The sequence below is a fragment of the Heliangelus exortis genome, chromosome Z (genome assembly GCF_036169615.1).
Source record: "Heliangelus exortis chromosome Z, bHelExo1.hap1, whole genome shotgun sequence".
NCBI lineage: Eukaryota > Metazoa > Chordata > Aves > Apodiformes > Trochilidae > Heliangelus > Heliangelus exortis.
In genome coordinates this window covers 14905858-14926038 of record NC_092454.1, presented here as the reverse complement: position 1 = coordinate 14926038, position 20181 = coordinate 14905858, and the positions used below count along the sequence as shown (strand labels likewise).

General features: G+C 40.5%; 1 protein-coding gene and 1 long non-coding RNA gene across 4 annotated transcripts in view; one reads left to right on the top strand and one right to left on the bottom strand.

Annotated features, from left to right (window-relative positions):
- LOC139790411 (uncharacterized) overlaps positions 1-20181 on the bottom strand; it is a 94301-nt gene that overhangs the window by 36437 nt on the left and 37683 nt on the right. The window lies entirely within an intron of this gene.
- PLCXD3 (phosphatidylinositol specific phospholipase C X domain containing 3) overlaps positions 1-20181 on the top strand; it is an 84498-nt gene that overhangs the window by 53147 nt on the left and 11170 nt on the right. The window contains exon 2 of the mRNA XM_071732232.1: positions 3577-4285. Coding sequence (XP_071588333.1) covers positions 3577-4285 — 709 coding nt within the window. The remainder of the gene's footprint in view (positions 1-3576; positions 4286-20181) is intronic.

Here is a 20181-nt window from a genome sequence, read left to right as displayed (position 1 = left end):
AGATACTTCATGAACTAATCAGATTCTGTGAGGAATATGCTATCACTTCAACACATAAGAGTAGAAAGCTTAATCGAAAAGGAAAATGTATATATGTTTAAAGTAAAATGCATTTTGAAAAGCCAACCATGGAGAATAAAAAATGTAAAGACATTTTTCAGATTAAACAAGGTCAGATCCAAGCCAGAGTGTAAGATGATTTGTCATGACTTCATTTATTGTTCAAGAAGATGTTATAGCTGTCACTTCAGTTTATAAGGTTTGTTCCAGTTCTGTTAAAATAGCGTCACCATCAGAAATGACTGACTAGCAGGATTTCATTAATGTGATATACTTATTTGCCACAGCATACATGCTTTGGAAAGGAATTTTGAAAAGCACCTACAAAAGCATCAGTAGCAGTCTCAACTCTCAAGTAGCAAGACTCATTAACTTATTTTGATGCTAGAAACTGGATCTCTGAGACCCTAGTGCTGCAGTCCATTTAAGAAATACAAGTTGTGCTGACACCGAAGGAGTTCTGCGAGGAATGTGATGTAGGCTGAGGGAGCAGACCTTGTGTGATGCTTGCTGTGATGAGTCTGACCAAAAGCATCCCATCCAGCTGGGGCAGTGGGAGTGTGGCTCTGCTTGCAGCCAGGCAGTATTTCAGTATAAACTGCCAGCAGAGAGCTAATTGTAGACAAGCGTAGTGCTCATAGAATCATAGAATAACTTGGGTTGGAAGACACCTCTAAAGGTCATCTAGTCCAGCTCCCATGCAATAAGCAAGGTCATCGTCAACCTTCAGATCAGGTTGCTCAGAGCCTTGTCAAGCCTCACCTTCAGTATTGCCAGGGATGAGGCCTCAGCTACCTCCCTGGGCAACCTGTTCCATTTTTTTCACTACCCTCATGATAAAGAATTTTTTCCCAACATCCAGTCTACATCTACTCTTCTCTCATTTTAGACAATTGTTCCTCATCCTATCCCTCCAGGCCCTTGCGAACAGTCCATCTACAGCCTTTCTGTAGGCCCCCCCTACATACTGGAGGGTTGCTATTAGGTCTCCCTGGATCCTTCTCTTCTCCAGGCTGCACAACCCCAACTCCCTCAGCCGGTCTTCACACAAGAGGTGTTCCAGCCTCATTGCTGATCACTTTTGTGGCCCTCCTCTGGACCTGCTCCATCAGGTCCATGTCCTTTGTGTTTTGAGGGCTCCAGAGATGAATACAGTACTCCAGATGAGGTCCTACCAGAGCAAAGTGGCCGAATAACCCCCCTCAATCTGCTGGCCATGCTTCTTTTGATGCAGCCCAGAATGCAATTAGCCTTCTGGCCTGCAAGGTCTACTGTTGTTTCATGTGCAGCTTTTCATCCACCAGCACCCCCAAATCATTTTCTGTAGGGCTGCTTTCTGAAACCTCATCCTTCAGCCTGTACTGATGGTGAGGATTGTTCTGATCCAGGTGCATGACCGTGCATTTGGTGTTGTTCAGCCTCGTGAGGTTCACCTGGCTGAGCCTCACCAGTTTGTCCGGGTCCTTCTGGATGCCATCCCATCCCTCTGGCTTGTTGACAGCACCACTCAGCTTGGTGACATCTGCAAACTTGCTGATGGTGCATTTGATCCCGCAGTCTATATTGTTGATAAAAATATTAAACAAGTATGGGCCCCTGAGGGGCACCTCTTTTCACTGGCCTCCATCTGGACTTTGAGTTGTTGACCACTACCTTCTGGATGCAACCATTCAGCCAATTCCTTATACACTGATTAGTCCACCCAACAAATCCTGATCTCTCCAACTTGGTGAGTAGAATATTGTGGGGGACTGTGTTAAAGGCCTTGCAGAAGTCCAGATAAATAACATTCACTGCTTTCCCCTTGCCTACTCTTCCTTGTAGAAAGCAGCAAGGTTGGTCAGGCAGGATTTGCCCCTAGAAAACCCATGTTGGCTTTTACAGGCACCCTGTCCTCCATGTCCACCTCCTACCATGCCTTCTAGGAGTATCTGTTGCATGAGCTTCCCTGGCACAGGACTTCACATGACTGCCATGACATTTCAAATATCATTGAGAGTGGCTTGGCAACTACATCAGTCAATTCATTAAAGACTCTGGAATGCATCGCATTAGGTCCCATGGACTAGTATATCTTCAGGTTCCTCAGATGGACACAAACCTTGTCTTCGCTTACGTGTGGGGGTACTTCATCTCTCGTCTCCATCTTGTGGTCTATAAGCATGAGATCCACGAGGAGACAAGTTGCCAGTGAAGACTGAGGCAGAGAAGCTGTTGAGAATCTCAGCCTTATCCTTGTCTGTTTTTACCAGTTCACCACCATGGCTCATTAGGAGCAGTGCACTTTCTTTAACCTTCCTTTTCTGGTTTATGTACCTGTAGAAGCCCTTCTTGGTTTTCTTTATGTCTCTTGCCAAGCTCAGTTCTAGCTGCACCTTGGCCTTCCTGACCTTGTTCCTACACAACCAGGCAACATCCCTATACTCTTCCCAGGACACCTGTCCCCTCTTACACTGCCTGTGTGTGTCCATCTTGCCTTTTAGTTTGACCAGCAGGTCTCAATTCAGCCATGCTGATCTCTTTCCTTCCTTGCCTGATTTCTGACAGCTGAGGATCATGTCTCCATAAAGCAAGAAAAAGTCCCTAACAAAAGAATGTGTTTGCAGATGTCTTTAGCTGTCTTATCAGCTGCAGATGTCTTATCAGCTGCAGATGTCTTATCAGCTGCTTTTGTGTAAATGCCCAAGTGCTGAACATAACACGGTGGTAGGTTTTTCATTTTGTGGTTGCTTTTATTTTAATTGGCATACCTGGAGATACAGATAATTTTGCATCGCAAAGCGTATTACAGATTTGGATTCAACTTTAAGTTGTGGAAAATGGTAAATTGTACATGGGCATGTTAAGCAGTATGTTTTTCTCTTGTTTAGAGCATGCAGTGGAATTACTATATTTTATCAGTGAAATGTAATGCCTGTACTTACATAGCAAAGGAAAGCAAAGAATTTTAGAGGTGGATTTGAGAAGAAAAACAGTATTCACTAATATTGTTGATGACCAGAGAAGACTTGAAAAAAAGAATAGTCCAGAAGGATTACATGTCCTTGCATTTTTCCACTCTTTATTTTACATGGCTGTAAAAGTGTAGGGGGGATGTTTTTGGCTTGGTTTGGTTTTGCCTTTGGTTCTGCAAATCAAAATAGTGCACGATTCAGTGTGTGGAGTCAGACTTTCATTATTGGCTCTAGGGATTTATTGTGTGCCTAGCTTTGCTAGAGTTACACCAGGACTGCTTTGATGTTCAGAGCCTGCTGATGTCAGTGATCTTAAAGACCAAACGAAGAGAGTGAGGTAGTGGCCAGGCAAGCAGTGAAACAGGCACTACATTTCCTTAAAGTTCCTGGGAAATGCTGGAGAGGTAAAGGCTGCCAGATAACTGTAGCATATTGAGAAAAATGGCAAGAAAGGAGCATGGTGGGTGATGGTACAGGTCAAAAAATTATCTTTACTACAGAAACATCGCTAATGACTTTTAATATTTTAATATACTGTTATTTTCCTCTGTTGTGTTTTTAGGGTCTCATGACTCATTTAGCTTCTACATTGATGAAGCTTCTCCTGTTGGGCCTGAACAGCCAGAGACGGTCCAGAATTTTGTGTCTGTTTTTGGGACTGTGGCTAAAAAGTTGATGAGGAAGTGGCTTGCTACACAGACCATGAACTTCACCAGCCAGCTGGGGGCAGGTATACGGTATTTTGATCTTCGAATTTCCACCAAGCCCAGAGATCCAGACAATGAACTCTACTTTGCTCATGGTTTATTCAGTGCCAAAGTCAAGGAGGGCCTGGAAGAGATCAATGCGTTTCTCACTGATCACCCAAAAGAAGTGGTCTTCTTGGACTTCAATCACTTCTACGGAATGCAGAAATACCATCATGAAAAGCTTGTCCAAATGCTCAAAGACATATATGGAAACAAAATGTGTCCTGCTATATTTGCCCATGAAGTCAGCCTCCAGTATCTGTGGGAAAAGGAATACCAAGCGCTGGTGTTCTACCACAGCCCAGTGGCTCTGGAGGTACCATTTCTTTGGCCAGGCCAGATGATGCCAGCTCCTTGGGCAAACACAACAGACCCGGAAAAGCTGATCCAGTTTCTTCAGGCATCGATCACTGAGAGGAGAAAGAAAGGCTCCTTCTTTGTATCTCAAGTAGTGCTGACGCCAAAGGCTAGTACAGTGGTGAAAGGAGTTGCTAGTGGTCTCAGAGAGACGATCACAGAAAGGTAAGTTTCTGGTGAGTAACGTGTGCTGAATGTGTGCTCTGGTAATGCTGCTTTTCTAATCCTTTTCAAAGAAACTCTAGCAGTTGTGTTTCTTCCTTGCTGCTGTGGGTAAGTTAGAACTTGGGCATAATCTTAAAATATTTGAAGAGAGATACATTAAGGGAGAAGCTTTTGTATATTGAAAGACAATCTAAGGTCTCAGGAGATCTTACGGAATTGGCTTAGTCTTTTTTCTTTTCCCACTGAATGGAAGGTTCTTCCTTTTTTTTTTTTCCTTTTAAACATGGTTTCTTACCATGAGCACTATAGATCTTGCCTTAGATTTCTTTACTAAGGATGTGAAAAAAATCTACCTGAAAGATCTAAGTCATTTAAGTTTTTATTTATGCATCAGGCATTATGTCAGTAATTATTTTTTGGGGGGTCATCAGCAAAGCTTGACATTGCAGAATTTGACTACCTCTGTACACCTTAAAGACGTGGTGCTTTTCTCTGCATGCCATTACATAATATATCAAAGATATCAGGACACCATTAGAGAGATTTGCCTCCTAACAGACCTTCATTTATCTTATGGCAAAGAGGCTGCAGACTATTGTAGAGGTTGTGTACATGGAATACTGTGTTGACAGGTCATTAGTTGTTAACCTAAAAAAAAAGCCGTCTGTGCAAGGCATAAATTGTTTATACTATTTTGACTTTGATAAATGACAGCCAGTTTTCAGCTTAAAGGCATGTATGTATAACTATGTTCTTGACTACTTGGTAGGAAACCTGAAATTTAATGCCAAGACACAAGAGATTATTTTTTTTCCCCTCAAAAAAGACAGGTTGCAGAGTGTGAAAAATTATAATAAGTATCAGTGGCCTGCTGATGTTCTGCTCTATGCATGGATGTTACTGTGCCAGGAAGGTCTACTGGGAATACTGTTCCCTTCTATGGGAAGAATGGTCAGTTTTCCTAAGCAACTGTTAGCTTAAAAAAAAAAAAAAACAAACAAAACAAAAAAAACCAAAACAAAAACAAAAAACAAAACAAAACAAAACAAAACAAAACAAAACAAAAAACAAAAAAACAAACAAACAAACAAACAAACAAAAAAAAAACAGAGAGATATTAAGGACCTGAAATGGTAAAACACTGACACAGAAGGGTTTCTGGTCAGTGGAGTATGATTCAGAAGTACGTGTGCACTTTTATCTGTTTTTCAAGAGGATTCTGGATGTTTGTCTGTGAGCTCTGAATGACTTGAACCTCTAAAACTTCTAGTTTGCCTTTCACTACAGGAAATCTACAATAACTTGAAATTTCAATAAATAATCACACCAGAGTACCTGGAAATGCTGGTTTTTTTCAAATTGTAACTGAGATTTTCACAAGCAACAAGTTTATTTATAAGCGGTGTATAAACACATCTGTTGCATTGTCACATTTATTTTTTTCTTTTGCACAACTCTTTTGCACAACCACTGCAAAAGAAATGGACCTTTAGAATTATCTCAAAGCTGGTATTTAGTCTTCCAAGTGTGGCATCTCCTTTTGAAATCCTACTACTTTCTACAAAAATACACTGCTAGGAAGACACAGGCTTCAATGTGTTAATCTTTGCAGAAACTGAACTTGTAATGTAATCCTCACCGAAAGAGACAGGGCAGGTGTTCCAGCTGCACTGAGCTTGCTGCTCTGAACAGTCTCGTCATTATTTGCTGAAAGATTATTCTGACCTTTTTAAAATAAATACACAGATCAAAATTCTACTATTGTGTCCAGGTAGATAACATACCTGCTTTCCTTTCTAGTTGATGCATAGAGTTAGACATTTTATATTATTTTCTGCTTATTAATAAATGCTGGTAAAGACCTTTGCATTTGGAACACAGTATCTTGCTCTTGGCAGCAGTTTGGTAACCACTCTTGGGTGGAGTTTATCCCTTGCATTGAATTTTGAAGATCTAAGTACAAATGTGAAACTAATTCTGGTGCAGGGCTTTTTGTCCTCTAAATAAAATATTACATTTAAGAAATGTTCTTTGGCATTTTCAGATCAAACCCTAGGTCATCTCTTTCCCCCCTCTCCAGCTGTACAGTGTCCGGTTTTGTTTACATACTGGCTTAATTCTGAAAATAGAGTATGTTTAAATCATTTTTGGAACCAATAAAAATAACAGGTTTTGATCTCTGAAGCTGTTGCTCTCAAGATTATTTACCATGAGAAGAGCAATGGCCACATGAGGGAGAGGCTTTCTTTCAGCTGCAGCATTTGTCAGGCCAGGAAACCTGCAAGCAGACACTTTACAGCAATCCATACTCCTTTCTGCTAGTTTTTAGGTCACATTGTGAAAGAGCACAGTGACATATACCTCTGTAGCCAGCTCAACATGGTTGGTTTAATAGCTCTTTGTCATAGCAGCTTGTGATAGTGGAGGTCTACATGTTCAGACTGCAGTAGAGCAGTTTTCTAGGGCAACGCGTTTCAAAAAAGAGAAGTGATGTTGTTCCTCATCCTGTTTCCTACAGGAAAGGAAGGAAGGAAGGAAGGAAGGAAGGAAGGAAGGAAGGAAGGAAGGAATAAATAAATAAAGAAAGAAAGAAAGAAAGAAAGAAACAAACAAACAAACAAACAAACAAACAAACAGTTTCATGCTCCTAAGTCTGAATTCAGTAGATCTATCAGGACTCTTTTTTACTGGTAATGCTTGCTCACAGGCTTTATTGCTGTCATCACACATAATAAATACCCTTTGGGACAATAACCTGAAAGAAAGAGAAATTATAAAGCCATCAAGCTTTCTATCCTGCACCAATGCAAGATGGAAAAGCCATTTTTTCTAAGTTCTTCCTAGGACCACAGCTTAGCATTTGAAAACTTTATAATGCAGCTTTCATTTTCATTATGTGAATCGCTCTCATGTGTGCATGTTATGGTTCTTGGATTTGATTAAAAACTTTGAGGACTAACAATATGTTTTCAGACTTAACATTCTGTCATGCACAGTTTGGATGCCAAGAAATACTCTTTGATTAGCAAACAGTATGTACCAAACGAATTACATTCCCTCTGCTTATTGAATTAAATTCGCAGTGAAGCAGCTGCCTTCAGTCTGTCTGAAAGTCTGTCATGAAGCAAGCTTTTGATGAGTGTAGATATGTTCTTCATAATAATCTAGTTTTTCTGATTTGCAGTGAAATCACTGGTTTTGCCTCTGACACTGGAGACAAGCAGGATATTCTTTTTTTGTCTCTTATGTTGAATAATCCTCTTTCAGAGGATGAAAAAAATCCTGTGGTAATTTTAAAACTTTGGAGAAACAGAAAATGCATACCCAGCCTACTACCACTTGATTTCCAAAATAATCTCTAAGGATAATGTTCCCTGTAGCTCACATGTAACTAAATTTTTACCCTTTATGCTAAATCTTTTCCCTTAGCAACTAAAACAAATTAAAAACAGCTTAAAAACCTGCACATGAGATTGAAAAAACAACATAAATGGCAACTGTACTTACTAATTGCCTGGGTATCCTTCCTGCTTGTCACCTTGATGTCTGTCTCCAGTATGGGAGTTGGTTTGGGTGCAGGACTCTGTGAGCCCATAGCACCGCAAGTGGCTTAGGAAGCTTTTATCTGCTGAGAGGCTTGTGCAGACTTGATCCCTCACTAATTTGTATAGTACAAGCACATTTGTCACTCACTGCATTTGACTTGGAAGGGAGCTGGTTTTGTTGTTGTTGTTGTTGTTTTTTCTTTTTCTTTTTTTTTTTTTTTTTTGTATATCACAAGGGAATTTAAAGTACTCTGAGCAATAAAGACAAATCCTTAGTATTTCTATTCTTCCTATCCTTCATTATTTTTCTAGCCTTTCCACACAAGGGGCAATCTCAGTGTTCACACACAGAGAAGCACAAAGACCTTGGTTTCATTTGATGCATCTGTCTGCCACATCACCAGGCCTGCATGCTAAAATCCTGATGGGCTGTGTATGCTCAGGTTGGGTTTAGTGACATTTCATCATCAGAGCATCTGTCTGCACAAGGATTTTAATATTGCATTTAGCATTTTCTTGGGACATGCTGGGTGGTTGTGTCTGATGGCTTTATTCATGAGCCTAGAATAGTAGTAAAGTATCACAAAATACAAAAGCAAATTATTTTTTAATAACATGATTATTTAATAATATATGTATGTATATGTTAGCAGTCTGTGTGATTTAGTCCAGAAAGGAGGTTGACATAGTGATCACCAGCTTTGTGACCACCAGCAAGAGTTTTGACTTGGCTTTGGGGTTTTGATTTGGGGTAGTTGGCTTGGTGTTTTCTAGGGGGATGAGTGGGACCGTCTCACAGTCTTTTCCTCTGTTTGGCCTGCTTGTAGCTTTTATCATGTTATGCAGCAGAATGCTTGCAGTTACAGTCTGTGGTGTGTGACTACTTGTAAAGATATTTTATGTGGTCCCATAATCACACTGAGCACAGTCTAACCATGCATGTACAGAAGGCAGCAAGTGTTTTTCTTCGTGAAAGGGAAATGTTCGTGAACATTTCACTCCCCCAGCATCACTTCTGTAAGCTGTCACTAACGTCTACTTGTCTCAAAGATTTCATGCTTCAGCCTGCACTGCTGCTGTAGTGAAACTGCAAATGGCTCATTAAATCAGTTGTATTTTCTTTGATCTTCCTAGAATTACTTAGATCACTAAGGAAACTCTACAGCTAATAAATGGTAACAGATGCTGAGCCCAGGGGAGATACATTTGTTATTGCTCAGCCTGGGTCTGCCTAACTGCTTTTAACCTTGATCACGCAGAGAACTGTTCCTTGATGATGGGTGCGACCTTCTCTTCATTTTTAAGGTACAAAATGAGCACAGAGATTTTTACACAAGCCTTACCAGATTTATCCAAAAGATAGCTTTCAAGCTGATTATGAAATTCTGAAATGCAAGGACACCTAGTCTGAGGAACATTTGTGGAAGCAGTAATCCATATGATGAACATCTGGGTCTTTTTTCCCCTCCAAGCTGTTTCTGATGAAACTTATAAGTAGTTGCTTCAAAAAATATTTTTCAGCTCAGTCAGGACTTTTCTTTATTCTTTCGTAGCTGCCAATAGTGCTTTGGATGGACTGACAACAAGGATCATCTACTGTAATTCCCTCTGAGTAACCTGGGCTTCTGCTTACAGCCAGCACCAGTTGTCCTGGCTTTGCAGTTCTTCTTCTCAGAGCACATCTTTTCTTCTTTTTTTTAAATTTTTTTTAAGTATAGTGTATTTTTCTTCAGGCTCATACTTGTCAGCTACTTTAACATGTCTGCTGATTTACTAGTGTGTCGTGTGTTGGGTCACATGTGCTGTCACACAGATCTCCCCTCCCCTTGCACTGGGGTGCAAGGTCCATCTGGCTGGTCCTTGACCCCTGATACAAGGCAAAACCTCAGATGAGGCTGATCACCAACAGCATCTGGTGTAGAGGGAAGGGGACTGCAACAGTTCTGTGGTGACTGCAGCTTGGTCTGTATCCCACAGGAGCATGAGGCACTGCCGGGACTCTCAGTGCACAGTCGTCCAGCATGACCATTGTCGGGGAGGGGTGTGAGAGGGAGTGGACTAGGTGATTTTAAAGTCCTTTCCAACCCAAATTATTCTATGATTCTATTACCTCTTTGTTATGGCATGTGTCAACCAAAAAATCTGTTCTGGCCTCACTGCAGGAGGATTTTACCTTATTGTTGGTGCATCCTCTGCAATCCCTTGCTGTACTTTTACAAGCTACATAATGCATTCTCTAGTGTACCTTTTGTCTAATAGTCTGTGATGTGGTTTATTTCATTTGTGGTATAGCAACCCTAGTTCATTGATGTGAAGCTTTCACTAAACAAAATATGAGAAGTTACCAGTATTACTGGAAACATGAGGCTTCTCACAATGTCTGCCTTTTTTGGTGTTGATCAGAACCAGTAAGAACCCTCCAAATCATCAAAACATTTTTGTTTTCAAAACCAATTTGAGATCATATCAGTTGTATAATGATTATTTTATATTTATTTTTTAAAGTGTTTGATCTGCTGTTGCTACATTTGTTAGATGTGGCAGCAAGTGCATGTTTGTATAAATTGTTTCAACCCAGTGATCACAAAATGATTTGTTCTTTTTTTCCCATTTGTGCAGCTTTTTATTGAAAACAGCAGATAATCTTGAAGTCTACTGTTGTTTTCAGGAATTCATCTTTCAGTGTTTTTCTCCAGGGAGTTGTCTATTAGAGCAAAATCATTTATGTCAAAACATCTTAACTTGTACTTCCATTCTGTCTTGTCTTCCTATTTATATTAGTGTTAATTGCAATACTTAGTGCTGGTTCTATATTTGCAGCTTTTCATTTTTGTATTTAGAAATTGGTCTTGAATTTTATTTGATAGGAAAGGTCAACATTTTGTAATTCCTTCCTCATTCAAAACAAAATCACATTTTGAAATGCTGGGGTTTATTGCAGTACAGCATTCTCGATTTTGGGCCAGATGTAATTTACACCATAATGGATATTTAGGAGTTAAGTACCTTTTTTTGTCTTCCCCCTCATTATCACTGTCTGCAAGCTATACGGTGTCCATTAGCTATAGGGTGAATACCACTTGCCAAGCAAAAGGAGCATTATTATTAGCAATAATAATTTACCTAATGTTTATGGTAATATACACTGTCAAAGGACAGTTCTTCAAGGAAACTCTAGTAATACTGTGGCATATCTCCAGAATTTTTAATTTTTGCAGCACATGTAATTCAGAACCTAGTTTTAATTTTTTTTTTTTTCCTAAGAAAGTTCAGCCTAATTTTTTTGTCTAAAACTGAAATGGCCTGATTGTCCTCTTTGAAATATAAAAATTATTTGAAGTCAAAGCAGACAGCATTATAGTCGACGTAGTCTAAAGTTAGAAGTTTGGGACTGTCCAATGTGGAAGAGTCTGACTTAGCTTTATGACTGATCTGAATTTTCCTGTTGGTTGTGATATGCTGCCATTATTTGCATCATCTAATAATTTCAAGGTTGCTGGTTATAAGGCTGAGTTAAAAGAAAAAATTACTAGCATTTGATTACAAAATCTGCCAGCAATGGATGTTAGAAAGATGGCTAACGGGTCAACATAAATATCTACTTGAGAGAAACAAGCAGATTTTATTCCCTACAGTGGATTTCTTCGCAAACTGTGGTTAAATAAATTGTACTGCTGTTACCTTAGTGACAGGCCCTTGTGAGTTGCTTAAAACAATCATATTAGTCTTGTTTATCTGCACGTTAAATTTGCTATGTTCCATATAGAGTTTGGAATTTAGTTTTGAATTGTCACGATTCCTCTTGGAGCCTTCTTTGTGACTCCTGGAGTGACTTGGGAAGATGTTTTGTAACGGCTTAACAAGTTAACTCATTCAAGCAAAGAGTGATCTGTGTAATCTCTATAGCAAAATTGCTCAAGGACTGGCATGAATGTTGCACACATTAATGCAGATCAGTGAATACAGTGGTTTAGAGTAGAGAGCAACAAACATCATGCTCTTATCTAAAAATGGCAGGGGAATTATCTGAGCCCCCCCAAGCTTTCAGGTGAAAGCAAGACTGAAGAGCTTAACTGGGAAGAAGTGAGAGCTGAAGGTGGTCAAGGGAAGGTAGTATAGGTGGATCCAAAGGTGGATGATGTCAAACAATTTGTTTTTTTAACTACTTCTATGGAAATAAAACAGGAAAATTTGTGTACTTCAGTAATGCAGCTGGTAAAGTGTTAGGTAGAATATTATCAACCAAAATGGAATTTGGGAATCAGTAATGTAATTGGAACTGTACCAGATTGGAAGACCAAACAGAAAATAAGGTAATCATAGAATTGTTCTGGTTGGAAAAGACCTTTAAGATCATCAAGTTCCACCATTAACCAAACCCTACTGACTCCAGTGCTAAACCATATTCCTAAGCATCACATCTACAAATCTTCTAAACACCTGCAAGGATGGTAATTCTGCTTCCTCCCTGGCCACCCTGTTCCAGTGCCTGAAAACCCTTTTAGTGAAGAAGTTTCTTCTCATATCAAATCTAAGCCTCCTGTTGTGACACATTTCCTCTCATTCTGTCACATGTGGCTTGGGAGAAGAGACTGACACCCACCTGGGTCCAACCTCCTGTAAGGTAGTTGTAGAGAACAATAAGGTCTCCCCTCAGTCTCCTCCTCTCCAGGCTTAACAATCCTGATTATCTCAGATGCTCTTCATGGGACTTGTGCTCTACACCCTTTATAAGCTTCATTGCTCTTCTTTGGACATGCTTCAGCACCTCAAAGTCCTTCTTGTAGTGAACACAGTACTCAAGGTTTCGCCTCACTAGTGCTGAGTACAGGGGCAGAATCATTGCCCTCCACTGCTGGCCACATTATTTCTGGTAACAGCCAGGATGCTGTTGGTCTTGGCCACCTGGGCACACTACTGTCTCCTATTCAACTGGCTGCCTGTCAACACCTCCAGGTCCTTTTCCTTTGGGTAGCTTTCTAGACACTCTTGCCAGGCCTGCAGCATTGCCTGGGATTGTTGTGACCCAAGTGCAGGACCCAGCACTTGACCTTGTTGAACCTCGGACAGCTGGCCTTGGCCCATCAGTCCATCCTGTCCAGATCCTTCTGTGAAGCCTTGCTACCCTCAATCAGATCAATACCCCGACCCAGCTTGGTGTCATCTGCAAAATGACAGGTTGCCCTCAATCCCCTCATCCAGATCATTAATAAAGATATTAAACAGACGTGGTACCAACACTGAGCCCTGAGCAGCATTCTTCAAAGAGTCTGGTACTCTAATATTTCCATGAAGGCGACTGGATTCAGCTGTAGGAGACTGTAAATGGAGTTTCTTCGTAACACAAACTAAGAAGCTATCATCATAACAGAGGAAAGCTGGGGGGTATCATACATCAAGAACTGGCTGCCTGCAGTATTTAGAAATGAACTGGAATTCAGTGGTATAAAATGCAAGGTTATAATCATGGGAGCATCTCATCAGCTGGGAAAGCCAGGATGCTGGAGTGTCCTCCATGGCTGGCTGAGCCCTCAGTAGAAAATACATGGGAAAAAAAGCAGTGTCCTCTTGATATGCACCAAAGCCTTTCCAACATGCACAGAAAGGTGGTGGCATTACTGCCCACAGTGCAGCAGGTAGGATATCCTTTTCTATATACTGTGCAATTCTGGTCATCCATATTCTGGGGATTAGATTAAAATTGCCACAGAAGCAGTAAAGGACTACTAACCAGGATAATCAGGGAATGAATTGCTGAAGACATTGAGAGAGCTTGTCTTGTTTACCCTAGCACAATGAAGCCTGAGAGACTCTGTGATTACTGTCTGTAAATAGCACAGATGAATGAAAATGAGTTAGGAAAAAGAACAGTTTCAGCTGAAGGCCAGTTATCTCACCAGAGTAACAGTTATACACTGGCTGTGTTTAGGTTGGAAGTGAGAAAAGGGCTCCCTGCCATGTGAGCAGGGAAGTTTTCCAACAGTCTTGCAGCTGGAAAAGCAGGAGCGAGAAAGCTGACTGCTTTTAAGAGGAGTTCTATGAACTTTGAAAGAGGAGCAGAGATCATTGGCAGATTCCTCCCTTTTATGGGGGAATATCATGACTGCTAACCTTTTCAAAGGCATCTGTGCACAGCACTTGTCCATGCCATTTGGTTTGCCACTGGAGATGGGAGGACAGGACCACATGGCACAGTGTTCCTCTACCTGCTGGGCTGCTTGTGGCAGCACAGGGAATGGTCTGGTCCAGAGGCATGTGAGGAGCCACTACTCTGGGATGGGGAAGCATGCACTTTTGGGGCTATTTGCTATGGAGAAGCTGGAGAAGCCTATGCTATGGGAACAAATCCTCCTGATGTGGGACCTCCTTGGCAGAAAGATAGCCTGGTGAGCTTGTCTCTCCCAGCTGAAGCCACAACAAACATTTCTCACTGTGAAAGAGCAGTGGCTGTTCTGTAAAATCACCTGGGTACTGTATTTGACATAATTATAATTGGTTTTATATACAGTTTATCATGTGAATGCTTTGGGCTTGTTAACTGGAGAGCAAGTGGAAGGAATGAGGAGTAGCTCGGGGAAGGCTGCTGCTGGTACGTGATTCACAGCAATGCCCAGGATGCTATTTAGGAGGATATTGCCTGTGGAATGCAGCTGATTAACAAAACTGGTTTAGCTGTGTGTGTGAGGCCAGACCTAGAAGCCAGAAAGTGTACAAAGGATAATAAGCAGCTTAGCCTCCCTCTCTGGTGAGCTGAAGCAGCTGTTGCAGAGGAGCTAGTGGGTGTGTGACAGTCCTGAACTCCGCAGCCTGCAGTCCGGGTGCTGGGCTGGGGTTGCTGGGTGGAAAACCATTGGTGGCACTGACAGAAGTGTAGTCAGGACTCTCAGTGCCATCTCTCTGTCAGAGGGGAAATGGTAAAAGTAGCTTTGCAGAAGGCTTGGTGGAGAAAGAGGTGGGGTGGATTCATTCCATGCTAAAAGATGGTTGCTAGTATATCAATGGAAACAGCAGCAGGAGGGGAAGTGGTGCCTCAGGTGGAGAGGTACTGCAGAGGGGAATTTTGATGCTAAACAGGAATTTACTGGAAATACAGTTGTGTGAGCACCATTGATATTGCTTGTAAAATGTGATGACTAAATATATTTGAGGAAGTTATGTAGGAAACATTTCATCTTGATATTTTCTAACTTAATGTTTTAGAAATACTTTGACAGTCAAAATGTTTTGGCAGCTTCAAAATAACATTATTTCAAAATGACATAATTTAAAATTATTTAAATTTTGAAGACAAAAAATTATGAAAATAATGTTTAGTTTGCTGTGTTGAACATTAACTAGAGATTTAATTTTTTTAATTAACTGAAAAATTGTATGTTGCTTTATAATTTTGCCCCCTACCATCTGATTTCCTGACTCATTTTAATTACAACATCACTCAAATCAGAGCTGAAATTATGCTCAAGTTCTGCTATTTGGATGAGCAGCCTGAAGCTCTTACTTTATTTTCTACTTTTTGCTTCCCTGGTAGCAGCAGTGTAAAAAAATTGCTTTTTCCCTGTATCTTTTTTCAAAGGAAATTATTTTTGTCATAATTTTCCATTTAAATTTTTTCTGCTTGCTGGTGTTTCTCAAATGAAGCAGATTTCCACCTTCTATAAAAAATCAGAAAAGAATCCTGTTTCTGGAAATGCTGCAAGACTTTTCTGCAACTTTCTGTGATTTGAGTATGGTTAGTTGCTTTGCATTTTTCCATATTATATTCAATATCAATTATTCCACAGTTTTTCTGTCTGAATAGTATATTGTGGAATATACTGAGCAAGTTGCTGTGGCAAACAGCTGTATGCAATTTTGTATACTTGGTTATCTGTTTTTTGCTACTGCAGACTGACTTTGATCTTCACTTGATGGGACAAAATAATTGGAACCACTTAGAGCTCTTTATCTGAAAGAAAATGGAAATTGCTTTGCTCTGTATTCAATAGAAAAGGATTCAATAAAAAAGGATTCAAATATAGGTGAGAGTTTAATTTTGAAGCATCTGTAGGAAGAAAACATTAATTTTGTAGCCTACACCATTAGACTGTAAGAAATAGTACATATTTTACCTATTCAAGTAATTTAATTTTATTGTAATATCTGTTTCAGTGGAAACTGCAATGATGTGTGAAATTGTTACAGGCCATGTAGGAGTCATCGTCTTGGCTGCCAGAGTTTTCTTAAATGAACGCTGCCTGCTGCAGTGTTCTGAACTCTGGCTGCTCTTCTTTCCCTGATAGTTATACATACCTTTTTGCTAACTTTTCTAGTTAGTAAAAAATGGTTTCCATTCATATTTGCTCTGCTAATATAACTTCATTCCAAGTTTCTGAGCAAGACAAAACACTGGTAAAAATCACCTCTTCTTTTTGCTCTGGTAAATACTGTGTCATTGTTCTCCTTGTTTGATTTCAGAGTGTTTCCTCCACACACCCCTTCTTTTTATTAATTGATTTTTAGTCTCTCTGATTTCTTACATCATTCAAGAATGTGAGTTTTGTAATAGTGGGCTGAGCTACCAGCAGCAAGTGAAACTCCATGTCTGGAGTCCCTTACCAAGTGCTTCAGCAGCTTAACTGATATGTGGTTAAGACGTGGTGACAACCCTTGGAGAAAATTAAGCCCTTGGCTAAGTTTTCTCTGTGCACTAAGTTCCAGAGCCTGTTTCCATAGTCCACACTTGTAACTTCTGTGAATTTCTTCTCATTTCTTCAACAGCCAGATTTCTGTGTGGAACTGGGACCAGAACTGACTATCTCAAGCACATGGAAGCAGCTGTGTAAATGAGTGCCCAGGCTTATCTCTGGGTCACAAAATGTTGAAAGGAATGACAGATCTCTCTGGTGCCTTCTGTTTTCTTACTTGCACCACTGTTATGAAAATGGGACATGTTTCTCCCCAGTGTGATTGCTAATGACATAACTTCTCAGAGGAGCAGTTGATGAGCATGTCTAACAGGATCTGCTGGATCACTGAGGAAAGCTAGGCTTCCAACACAGGCACTGGCAGGGCAGGCAGTAGTTTTCCTGTTAATCCATGGACTGTCATGTATTTGTTCATAGTAGCATAACTATGTATGTTACAATGCCTTCTTCAGTCATGATGTAAAAACTAAATGCATTACTCTTATGTGGTAGCAGTTAAAACTTGTAGCTCTAGTATTGCCTACTTCAGTTCCCCACTACATTGGCAAAAAAAGTAACCAAAATACTAGACTTGCCTCATTAATGAGATCTTTTGTTCTACAGAGTTTACTGTCTCCTTTCCCAGCCATCTGGCATTCCTAATGTTATTAGTTAATGCCCCAGGTACAATGGCTAAAAACATGGAATCAGGAAAAAATGGCTTGTTGAACATTTATCATCTCCAGAATTTCCATTTGCTACTTTCAGTATCTCATTGCAATTTTATACAAGCATAGAGGTGTAGGTTCAATTAATTCAGCTGAAATACTCTTCGAAAAGAGGACAGGAAGGGCCCTTTTAAGCTCATTTCTGCCTCCCCCTTAAAAATAAAACCCAGAAAGCCAACTGCTCAATAGGACAGAAAGGCACCTGGCCCCTGGTGATTCTCCAGAAGGCACCTGGCTCGTGGTGACTCTCCAAAATACAGTGCTATGATCAGTTACATTAAAATATTTATCTAACCCCAGCACAGTAGCCTGATCAGATGCATTCCCGAAACTGTATAAAGCAATTGGAGGTGACTGAGTTGAAGATAAGCATTTCAGAAGAATAAATCCAGGGCTTTTGGATGTTAATGTAAGTAGTTCTCGCAACATGACATCTTATGCAGTGTAAAGTCCATTCCCACCTGTGTACCTTTGAGACTATTAATAACAAAACTTAACCCAGCATCACCCACATTTTCTGGTTCTGGTCAGCCTGCCTTGGTAGTGCCAATTTTATGCCACACTGCTGCTGCCTAGAAAGGATCTGATGGGTAAGGACATGAATCTAAACCGTTCCTTCCCAACCTGTTCATTTTAAGATCATGTAAATCTTTGTGCTTTTGTGTATTTTTTCCCTTGGTCAATTCAGCAATTTTTGGAAGTCCTATTGTAAATCAAATATAATCAATGATTTGGGCCATTTGGGACAGAGGGATAGCAAAAATGATCAGTTGGTTTCTCTTAATCCAGACCATTTCCATGTTCTGATTTTTTGTTCTCTCAGCACAACTAAGAGAATGGTAAATTGTGAGGGAGCAGAAACAAGCATCTGGCACATAAAAAAAGAGGACCTTTTTGACTAGTTTTACCACAGAGAAAATTGTGGTAGAATGATGTTATGTGGAATGGTACCCAAAGCTCATGGTCTGCACAGGAAGCCTGTTAAGTGATTAACAGTAAATCATTAGTGGGTATAGAGTGAGGATATAGTGAACACTTGAGCAGCACTGCCTTAATGCTGTTATTTTTTGATTTATTTATTTTTGGGTGCTCTGGTTGAAGCTAATGAGGATGTGTAACGGAATGTATGTAGGTGGTCTAAATACAGAGGAAGGTTGTGACATCTTCATCACTGGGGCCTTGCAAGTACTGATTAAATTGAACATGTAGCAGAAGTGGCTTGTATGGTTGATCTTTGTGGAGTTGATCCTGCCTAAGGGTGGGCTGGATGACCCTGAATGGCTTTTCAAGGTTCTTATCAGTCTGGATTTTTATGATTCAGTGACACATGAGACATCCACTTCTCCCACTGGAGCAATGAATTCTCAGCATCCTTGAAAAGCCAAAGTCAGGTGTGCTGAATTACAGCTCCAGAATTAATCAGTGTTCTTGCAAACTTGCTTAAAATTGGATGGAGAGGAGAAACTAAAGAGCATGGGGATTCAGATTTAGGCTTGTGTGAGTACATCCTCCTGCAGAGGAGTGCTGTTTTCCTTGAAAAAGAACACCCATTTGTAAAAGGCTGCAGGTAGGAACCACGTGTGCTTTGCTGGGGTGGGGTGGAATAACACATGTCACTTTGCTCTGTAGCAAGTGGACCTTCTTCAGTTCTCCCTGGTGCTTACTGGTAATGCCAGGCAGCACTGCACTCAGTACATCAGACCCGTTTCTCACTCTGGGTTAGGTTGTAATGGCTCCCTGCACTTCAGAAAAAAAAAACAAGAAAAACCTCTTCTCTGTCTTTAGTGAGCAAACTCTGCCTGAGCAGCAAAACAGCCCTTTTGTTTACAAAGCTTCTTTGCCTCCTCCTCTCCCTTGAAAGCTCTGCAGAGAGGAGCAGCCATTTTATCACAGAAGGTCCTGTCTTGAAGCACTGCTGTACTTAGTCTTCTGTCATAATATAACACTTTGGTGACTCAAACATTTTAAAAAAACCCAACCACCCCTCTGACCTAAAATAGCCCAAGAGCAATTTTTTTGAAAGGTAGTTTTTCTTTCTGAAAACTTAAAATAGGATTCACAGTTTTGCTGATTGAACTGAACCTACTTGAATGTTTAATTACTATTTTTAAACAAAATTCAGGACTGTTGGAGTCCAGTTGGGATCTTTGGTAGATTTAAAAAAATAATAAAAATAGATAGTAGATAAAAAAAAAAAAAATGTTTTGGAATGCTTTGGAAAGGACTAGAGGGCTATGCATGTCTTATAGTCAATGGCAGTGTTTCTCTGCTAAGTTCTTTAAAGCATCATAAAATGGCTCCTAAAACAAGACAAAAACTTAAAAAGAAATGTTGGCACATTTCTGTTTAAATGAGCAACCAAAAAGAAGAAGGAAAATGGAGGTAATAAAATAACTGTCAAAGCTTAGCCTAGTTTTTACTGGGTTGCAAATGAAAGTCACTATAGCAATCTGTATGAGAAAGTACACAGCTCCTCAACAAAAAAACACTTGAAAGGGTGATATAGAGCATGTTAGCATGCATGATGTAAGCCATCCTGGTACCCAAGCCATGCCCAAATGATTAGTGCCTCTGACTGGCCTAGTGAGGTGTCGCCTGGTGGTAAAGGCCTTGGTATCAGAAGAAATACAGTCACATTAACTATCTCTGCACAATGCAGTGGCATTGCCCAGGCTAGGTGGCTCCCTAGTTCCCAGATCTTCTCTACTGTCCCCATGTAGCTCAGAGAAGAGGAGACAAAGGAACAACCACATCATCCTGTCTTGGCTTCACGAACAAAGATTTCAGAAGGGCTCTCTCTCCCCATGCTTGCAGCAAGGACGCTGATGGCTGATAAGAGCAGTGGGGGACAGGCAGTGTGGCTGCAAAAGGCACAGCTGAAAGTGTCCTGTGAGGGGACAGGCACAGCACGGTGCTTTCTGTGCTGTCTTTTCTCCTCCAGACTGATTCTACGTGTGTTC